The sequence below is a fragment of the Triticum urartu genome, chromosome 7A (assembly GCF_056163025.1).
Source record: "Triticum urartu cultivar PI428250 chromosome 7A, HENAU_Tu73, whole genome shotgun sequence".
Lineage (NCBI taxonomy): Eukaryota > Viridiplantae > Streptophyta > Magnoliopsida > Poales > Poaceae > Triticum > Triticum urartu.
The window spans coordinates 518025950-518035749 of NC_141879.1; the positions used below are offsets into that span (position 1 = coordinate 518025950).

Below are 9800 nucleotides of genomic sequence, written 5' to 3' on the forward strand. Positions count from 1 at the left end.
TCACTGAGTTGACTCTTAGTTAGCCTGACAGCTGACAGGATCGCAGGCTCCTTGTCCAAGGCCGGTCGAGGAGTGTTTTGGTTCCTCTTCGATCGACTTGAAAATCCTATCACGACACCTATTTTGAAACCACTGAAGTATTTCCATTTGTGAGAAATGGTGGGCCCTGCTTCTAACGGCCACACACAGCCACATGCCCCTGTCCACTACCCCCGAAAGATGCCCTTCATAGCATGCATAGTGCAGCAAGCTTATGTTACACGCACATCAACATCAGTGAGAATGAAGTCTGAAATAGGACAAGCCATAGACATTATTGTTCCAATGCCTGTCGAAGGCAGCTACAGCATCCATCCATAATTAACAAACGGATTAATAAGGATATAGCAAAAAAAGAAGAAGTGAAAATAGAGCTCCCAGCGAAGAACATACAGATGGGTCTCTCATCTGATCAGCAAGGAAGGGCCTTCTTCTAGCCTAGATAACCAAAACGGTAACACTCACTCTCTTCAACGACAGTTACTGATCCGCGACGCAACAGTCTCTAAGGCCACGACTAGGGGTTTGTTGCCCGGAATTGCTGCCCTGGACGCCGGCTTCAGACGAGAGACAGATTCAGTGCGACATCGCACGAGGCGAACGGGGACGCACTGGGGTCTTGGATGGGCTCACCCTGCACAATCCACAACAAGGAAACAGTTGAGCACATCGCCATAAATCAGCTTTTTAAAAGTAACAATAATTCAAAACATGCATGGAAAGCATGTGATTACCTGACAGGAAGCGAGCCAAGAAGCATGCCACTGCAGTTCAGGGCCAAAATTGCTCCTTCTGCCTACATGTACAAATAAAAGAAAAAAAGGTCAAAAGGGCTAGACAAAGACTGTAAAGCCAAAAAAAACCTCACATATGGTACTGTATATAGAAAATATAACAATTAGGTACAAAGATTTCAATCAAGCAGTTGTGACAATATGCCGACACCCAAACGAAACCAGTAGATTTTCTTTGCAAGGAACAACCTTAAAATAAACAATAGTATACCAAGGAGAACATTATAATTAATAAGTAATGAATCTTGAATGTGTCATGCTTTTAAGAGATTTAGAGTACAACTGGGTAGAAAATGGCTCACATTTAACCATAGAAAGAGTACCAACAAATTGTGAATCAGTCATAATAGTATCTCCAAACTTGATCAGCTACGATATACTTACTGTACTTACTAATGACATCACACCAAACTTCAAGCATATGAGACTTATAAAAGCTTTCTACTTTTGTCCTAACTTCTGAACGTTTCCACGCGGCAAGATGAACTAATTCAAACGTAGTTAGATTGGAAGCAGCCCTTGAATAACCAAATCCTTGATACCATCAATTCCAAAATAGTAGATGACTTTTCTTATGTTTCATATTCTACAACATGAAACTTTGATGTTACTTTTGTACAAAATACGCAAGTATAACATCATACAAGATTATATTGTGAAAGTAGTTTTTATGAAAAAAAACGATGGTAATATGTCCACCTAACTAACATAAATACTCTTTTTAACAAATAGTTAAGTCATTGATAGGGAAATTTGACTGCACACTTTCTAAAGGATGTCTATTTGGGAATTAGCCTTTTAACAAATATTTCGCTATGGTAAAAATGTTTGAAACCGGTAGGATAGTATCACATTTGGAAAGATTTAGGAGAAACCAGTGAGATGTTAATTGAAATGTAAGCAATGGCATGCAACAAAGACAATACAACAAAATACCAAACTGAAAAGAAAAGGTTCAGGTAAAGCTAGACCGATAATCATTTGCATCCAGCTAACATAAATAGTTTTTTAACAATTACTCCCTCCATATCAAAATATAAGACATTTTATATTTTGATAGAGGAAGTAGTTGTCAATGATAAGGAACTTCCACTATGCAGTTTCTAAAGCATCATCTATTTCGGGACTTACATGGTGGCATACAAGATTATGACAGCTTGGTTTAACGAACATGGGAATTAATCACAATCAGCTTATGGGAATATTGGTAGCTGGGTAATTAAACCAGTAACAGAGAGATATCGTATACTAAGGGGTTACTTTTAACAATAATTTCACTATCAAAAACTGTTTAGGTGGTACAATATCACATTTTGAAAAATCTAATGGGGAGAAATCAGGTAGATGTGGTTGAAATTCAAGCAACAGTGCCTAACAATGACTGAAAAACACTGAAATCGCAACAGAGAAGTGCAAGCAGAACTGAGCTAATGTTACACTATAGTACACACCACTCGGTTCTCACGGGTGTGCCTTTCTAGATAGTTAATGTCTATACAGTTTTTGCCTTTTATAAAGAATATTTGATCAAATGATGCTGGAAAGGCAAATTTACTTGTCAATTCCATGATTTGTCAGAAACTTTGCAGTTTGAAACATCGTGGAACGTGCATTTCGCTTTCAAAATATAACTGAATGTCAATCATGCACTTGGTGACTTCCCAGGGCTAGGAATTGGACATATGGTGCGGGGGGTTCAGATGTTAAAACTTGACATCCTTAAGAACAAGAGTGCAGGCAGAACTTGACATCCCTAATGACAGTCCTTGGATCATGAAGTTTGAAAGATACTCGAACATGATTTTAGAAATTTTGGGTGGGAGTCGCCCCCACCTAGAGACCTTGGTTAAGAACAAAATGACTTCTGAAGCAAAATGTCTCTGAGTTTCAGATCATAAGGTAAGCAGCTAGCTGCATGCTTTGCAGGATGGTTTCAGAATTCAGACTGAATAAAAATTTGCGCATTCTTAGTGTTATTTTAGAGCAGCATGTTAGGAAAGCAACTTATTGAAGGCCCAAGGGGCATATATATATTACACATGACTTGAGGTGCAAGGAAACTAAACATAGACTAATAAGGACTCCTAGACCAATACTAATACTCCTTAACACTTTCTAGAATGTTATGCATAAACAAGTTGGAAATACTGCTGTTATTGTGTACCAGAGGCCGAAATGTTTGGCCGCTCTACAATTTATCTGATGTTTCCTGTAAGAACGGAAATCAGAAACTAGGTGCAAAGGATCAGATGTTTGGCAACTTCCATCTGACTTTTTTGTAAGAACAGAAACTGTGTTTCTGATTATTATTATTTTGGATGTGCATAAACCAGAAGGTGTTGCAAAGGAATGATTGAATGTAACACAAAGAAAGGAGAAAATAATGTGTTGCGCAATACAAATGTCAAAGGATGGTCAAATTAAGTTCGACTGTGAAAATTAACAGTTCTATAGAATGAAACAGCACAGCAGATAGATAGTTACACACACAAAAGGTTTCTTTGGTTATATGTTTGCAGTTTCTTTATGTAAAAGAAACTACAGTTGTTGGATTAGTACATAAAGAAAATCTTATATTTATCTACACTTTAGAATCTTAGGAGATTAGCAGCATTTAGAAGGTAAAATAGAACATTATTGATAACTTATAATGAATTTAAGTACAATATCAAGTTTTGCTTACCTGAACAAACTCAACAAAGGCAATGCATGTGGCATGCACATAATCACCGAGCAGCCTCAGTCGAGCAACCTAAATGGAAAGGGAAAGTACCAATGTCTTGAGGAAATGACTTCATCTGAGTCATCCAAGAACATGTGTTCAGAAAGATAAAAGCATTAGAACATACCTCCCCACAAATTCCCTCAAAGAAATTCTTCACAACATCCTCTGGAACCTACATGTTCAGACAAAGAGAACTAAGAAAGCAGAAAGATGCAGTACAAACACCATATCAAACTCCGTGAGAAATCACCAAAGAACAACAAAAGGATATCTGGATTTACCGTTACAAATTGTCCTTTGGCTTAGTTATTTATCTTTATTCTAGATCATAATTGAAATGTTCACTGCTAGAAAATAAGAAATGAAGTAATACAGCTCATGATATTAATTTAGGAGTCTAGGCACATTAAGCTTACACAAAAAAATACCTAGACTATTATAAAAAGGGATACCGAAACAAAAGAAATCTGGTAGACACATAAACTAAGCCATCCGTTCCGATTAAGATCTAATATCAACCCCCTATCTCAGGACATGGCTGAAATTTGTGTGCAAATCTGAAAGAACAGTCCGTTTTAGTAACAATTCTCACGCCTAGATTTCAACTTGTATAATGTAATGTAAATCATGCGTTATTGAAGGAACTTATTCAAAATTAGCAATAGCTAGCGCGAACCCACAACCCATCATAACCGGTCATCTGAGTGTACGTTGGTTCAAATGGAACGGATTTCAGTTCCAGCTAATACAAAGTACCTAATACCAAATCAGGCTACTAAGTTACGATCATAAAACATCAACATATCAAGTGAGTCTTTAAACTGCTCACAAAAGAAGGAAAGAACATCCAGCTCACATTTTGCACGCTCTCATGATAGTATGATTATAATTTACATGTGCAGTTACAAGCATAACAGAAATGAAAGAGAAGGCAGCATACATTTTTGTCAATGTTAGTACAGTACACAGTCCTTGATACCATTTCTTTCTCATCCTCCGTCTGCACAAAAAGCAGATTCAGGCTAATATTATTATAGATATCACAAATCAACTAATATATCTATATTTTTAGAAAAAGAAAACTGTGTGATCAAATATGTTTACTTACTCGAGGAAGAAATTTGGGGTTCACAGGCAAAATAGCAGTCTTAGATGGCAGAACTCTGACAGGATAAAAACCAAGAATGGTTCCACCAAGCGTTAAAGCTGCTCTTGCACCGACTGCAGAAAAAGTAGAAATTCATCCAGGATTGCTTCTTACAACATAACAATTATGAAATAGCAATTTATATGTTGAAGATACTACCATCATCAGCGAACTCGATAAAAGCAAAACGCATCACTGAGTTTGGATCACCACAGATACGGCAATCTACCACCTACAGGTGCAAAAGATGGTTAGAAGATTAAGTCTAAACAATGAGATAAACAAGCAAGCATCCAATGTTGCCTATATATAGCAACTACTTAAAGCAGGGGTTGATCCAGGAATTTCAAGATTGGGGTGTATTTATGCCACACCTATTTACGCCACATCGCTTTAAACTCGGCATATAGGGATACAATCATACAACACCTGTTTATAGGGATATATAATATCTGTTTCGTGGAAGATAGTAATTCTCATCAATTGATGATTATGACAATTAGGACAGGATGTTCCAGATTGACTGGAATCAAATATCTGATACATCAGTTACACTTAAATAGGGTTATGTCTTTACGGGAGGTAAAAATAAAAGCACCCCAGAAGACACAAGAGAGCCTGGCACTGGTGAAGGTGGACTCAAATAATTTAACTTCAGGAGCTGGTGCAAGCACCTTACCAAAGGGATGTGCATAAAAAAATGGTGCAGCAGAGGATGATCTCTCTGTCAATACTCAATACACCAAAGACTGCTAAACTAAATATTAGTAAAAACGTGGTAGTGGTTGGGTTATTTAAATGAGGATTGTTCAGTTTTGATCAATTTAGTTGTGCTTCTGAGATGAGTAAACAAATGGCATCCCACCTTAATTGACAGCAAGTATAACTGTGGCACAAATATGCTGGTTTGTAACTTATAACTTAGCATACTAATAGGGAGAACTAAACTATATGAATAGATAAGAGTAAGAAAAATGGTTAGGCCATATTCCTATTGGGTTGGGACAAGTTATCTCATGCCAGGGATCAAAGAGGATTGGAGGAATAATTAAAGAATTAATTAGAAAATAAGGGAACTATACATATTTGTTTCAGAGTGCCTTCAATCAAATGAGTCGAAACTCTAGAGTGGCACCCAGGTGAATTACATCTATTTCATGTCATAGTACAAACCCATGCTTGCGGTGTGCTACAACGTACAGACAGAAATGAGTTCCAACATATTCTGGATTCAAGATATCTAACATATAAGCAAATTCATCCTAGTTACCAGATGATGAATTCCACTTACACCAGTTTTGTCATGCAATATTTTAAGCGATTAAAATAACATATAGCTTATCTTATTTTAAGACATAGAAAAACATCATATGACAAACAAACATCATATGTTATCAGAACTAGGATCTAATATTAAGGAATTAAGAGCATACTTGACCACAGTTTGAGAAAACCTCAGCAAGTTTCTGTTCAGTGACCTGCAAATCAATGGGGGATTCCGGGATCAATAACAAAACTGAAAAAAAAAACACAACAGCTCAATTATCTTTGATATTCTCACATGTTGATCAATGTCTGAGACATAGACAGTTCGCCGTACACTATCCTCCCTATCAGTTCGCCGGGGCCGAACTCCCATCCTACGTCTCCCCTGGTTGAAGCCATTCCTTCTCTGTAACCACAGAACAATGCAGCTGATCAATATAACCAAGAAAGAAGTGCTGCCCCCTAAAACCCGAATATGGTGAAATGTACAATTAGCATTGACAAACAAATTCATGTGAAAAAACTAGCAACAACTGAAAAGCAAACGGATATGAAGTCAACCACACGAATCCAATAAAACATTAACGTTAGTATAGTCATAAAAACTGACATCTCTTGTACAAGAAGAGGGGAGAAGAAATCGATCGATCTATGAGAAAAATCCGTTCAACAAAGTAATTCGCGTCACCCAAAATTGACGGTACCAACATCAGAACCCAACTACACCTAAAACCCTAGAAAAGAGATCAACCCCCGAGCCGATCGCGTGGGAGAGAGATCAAAAAACCCAAACCCATCAACATCACCATAAACCTCAAATCTGATCGACTGATCTGGCCACAAGGCGTCGTCAGTCCAAAGCCCCCACAGGAAACAAATCGAAAAACCGAGCCCAAATCGGCAATTCGGGTCGCGCTTACCCGTCGATTCGGCTGGCCGTTGGCGGATCCGTCGCTGCTGGAGTCCCTGCCCCCTCCGCCTCCGCCACCGACCACCTGCAGCACGTGCATCTGCTGATGCTGGAACGGGTGGTGGGGCGCGTAGTAGTCGATCGCGGGCGAGACGAAGACGGGCGCGTCTGCCGACAGGCGGCGGGCGCCGTCCCCCTGGCGGCGGGAGAGTGGCACGAACTCCTCCGCGGAGGGGTTCAGCTTCTTGAACAGCTCCTCGAGCTTCCTGACGTCACTCTTGTACTCCCTGACCTCGTCCTCCCTGGCCTTGGCCGCCGCGGCGCCTCCCGCGGCCGCCGCATCGGCCCTCTCCGCGCCCGCCCCGGCCGCCGCCGCCGGCACGGCGTCGGCGCGGATCGGGCCCTCGGCCGCCACGGCAACCATTTCCGCCCGGCGACGAATCTCACCGCCGATCGCGCCCCCGGCACTAGCGGCCCCCGTGAATTGGCGAGGAAATCGAATCGAGCGAAGGAATTCGGCGTGGGGGTTGGGTTTTTATTATTTATTGGGGCAGCGGGGAGGGAGGAATGGAAGGAAAAAAGCGTGGAGGAGGCGAGCGAGATCGCTTTCGGGGAGGTTGGCTATAAATAGGTGCCCAAGCCCACTCTTTTCTCTACTGCAACTAATATCCTTTTTCCTTTTCGTTTTCGTTTTTATTTCATTTTCTCCTGCGCCACGAAATCCTTTCTTGGGGAGAAATAAATTGCCCCCGGGCGTATTCGTGTCCGTTTCTGTCCGTTGTGCTCCTGTCACCGTATTTATCCGTTTATTTTTTTGCTTATCCTTTACACCGAAAAAAGACTTTCTTGCAGGGAAAATAAAGAGTTGTATCATTTTACGAGGAAGGTTTTCGGTGGGTAGATTGAGTCGTATGGGCGTGTGGAATGGCACGGCAAGTCATCTGTACGAGTGACGAGATCTTCTGAGCTCGCAACCATACGTGTTGCGGAGTCAGTGTGCACGTAGGGAAGCTCCATGTGAGATGGCACCTCTCGGGCTAAGCTTGCTTGACCGATTATTATGCGGCGCGCATGAAACTGATGTGTGGTTTGAACGACGAGAGTTGGAGCGAGAGCTCGGAGTGCAAAGGTTGGTGAGACTTTGTCATCTGAGATCTAGCTGAGGGTTAGGTGGCCATATGATGCTAGTGACAATAAGAGCAGAACGAGGATTATTTTCTCTTTTTTCATCAAAAAAGAGCTAATGTTAATAGTAGTCATTATTTTTTTAATCAAAATTGTAGGAATTTCTTTCAATGGTGTTTTTTTTATACACTTAGCAATGTACTGGTTCCCTAGATGAATGCGACTATACATCAATATACGGGGCAATGTATGCAAACTTTGGTGTGTACTTTTGTGTAGAAGTTAAGAATAAAATTAGACTATGCAAATTCAAGTAAACAAGAAAGGGTAGTTAGATATGATTAATGAAGTTGACGCTAATACTACCTATTTCATGGTCATGTCAGCAAGCATCGGCGCATGATTATATGTTTATAAACTCTAGAGGATGACCTTGAAGTTGCTTCCAAAAATGCCCTAGCTCCTACTGGTTACATATCGACAACTTTAAATTTGGATTATAAACTCTAGTTTGACTGCGGATTTCCTTGTGAACTTGATTGGCACTCTAAGAAACGTATCGACAACTTTAAATTTGGATTCACTTTCTCTATTGGTTACATATCAACAACCATGTTTCATCTGATAGAAGCCAGGGCAATGTAGCCGAAACCTGTAAAGCACGAACTAGTTGCAGCTTAGGAGCAAGATCTATTTGGTTAGGCCTCTATAGAATCTCAATAAAAGTGCCCTAGCTCCTATCGGATGAAACGGGGTTGATCTTCGGTCTATGAATGTGCACTTTCCTTGCTAGGTAAAATCATTCCCGTGCACCATTATATTTTGGGGCTTCCTGATAAGGACACAACTACCTTGGATACGACCAAAAATATTGCATACATGCATATTTGTGAGGTGATTTCTAATGCAAACTATGCAGCAATTTATTTATGTTATCCAAGACAAAAATACTTCACAGACTTTTGTGTCATGTCTAATTGCAGGTGTATGGGCATTTGTACATGTTGGGAAACGTTGCATGGAAAACAAGAAAAAATTATACGCACACGCAAGATCTATCCATGGAAATGCAAAGCTACGAGAGGAGAGAGTATCTTCATACCCTTGAAGATCGCTAAGCGAAAGCGTTAATCAACGCGGTTGATGTAGTCGTACACCTTCACGATCTGTCTCGATCAAGTACTGAACGTACGGCACCTCCGCGTTTAGCACACGTTCAGCTCGATGACGTCCTCGCCTTCTTGATCCAGCAAGAGGAGCGAAGTAGTAGATGAGTTCCGGTAGCACGACGTCGTGGTGACGGTGTTGGTGAAGAACAATCTCTGCAAGGGCTTCGCTAAGCACAACGGAAACTATGACAAAGGATAAACTAGAGGGCCGGGGTTGCTGGCACACGGATTGGTGAATCTTAATGTGTCTTGGGTGCTAACCCTGCCCCTCTATTTATATGTTGAGCCTTAGAGTCGAAACTTGAAGCAAAAGCCTCCTCAAAGTCGGTCTTGCCCGAAAGGCAAGAGTCCCTCTTGGACTCCAGGCACAGACGCCAGGGTTCCCGGCGTCTGGCCCCTGGCCTCCGCAAAACTTTCTTTTGCACTTTCCAAATCCCTTGTGGGCTTTACCCCTTGGCTCAAATAAAGTGTTCTCGTACCCAAACATTTCGGGAAACATCCGAAACCCCTTCCGGTGAATTCCAGAACCCTTTCGGAGAGTAAACACTATTATCCCATATATCAATATTTACCTCCGGACCATACTGGAGCTCCTCGTCATGTCCGTGCTCTCATCCAGGACTCT

General features: G+C 40.8%; 1 protein-coding gene across 1 annotated transcript; it reads right to left on the reverse strand.

Annotated features, from left to right (window-relative positions):
• Nucleotides 1-283: 283 nt before the first annotated feature.
• On the reverse strand, nucleotides 284-7485 carry LOC125525582 (polyadenylate-binding protein-interacting protein 8). Its single transcript, XM_048690590.2, has 10 exons — nucleotides 6892-7485; nucleotides 6267-6377; nucleotides 6139-6183; nucleotides 4865-4937; nucleotides 4667-4779; nucleotides 4499-4558; nucleotides 3683-3730; nucleotides 3517-3585; nucleotides 774-835; nucleotides 284-673 (listed from the first exon to the last, which is right to left on the reverse strand). Exons 1-10 carry the CDS (start codon nucleotides 7303-7305, stop codon nucleotides 616-618), a joined length of 1053 nt encoding a protein of 350 aa, XP_048546547.1. The 5' UTR covers nucleotides 7306-7485; the 3' UTR covers nucleotides 284-615.
• Between the last annotated feature and the right edge of the window lie 2315 nt (nucleotides 7486-9800).

Excerpts from the sequence above, each read along its gene's own strand:
- LOC125525582 (XM_048690590.2), bottom strand. The coding sequence starts at position 7,305 with ATGGTTGCCGTGGCGGCCGAGGGCCCGATCCGCGCCGACGCCGTGCCG. Across the intron at positions 4,780-4,864 it reads TATCGAGTTCGCTGATGATG|TCGGTGCAAGAGCAGCTTTA; the intron begins GTAGTATCTTCA and ends CTTTTTCTGCAG. Across the intron at positions 674-773 it reads CTTGGCTCGCTTCCTGTCAG|GGTGAGCCCATCCAAGACCC; the intron begins GTAATCACATGC and ends TGGATTGTGCAG.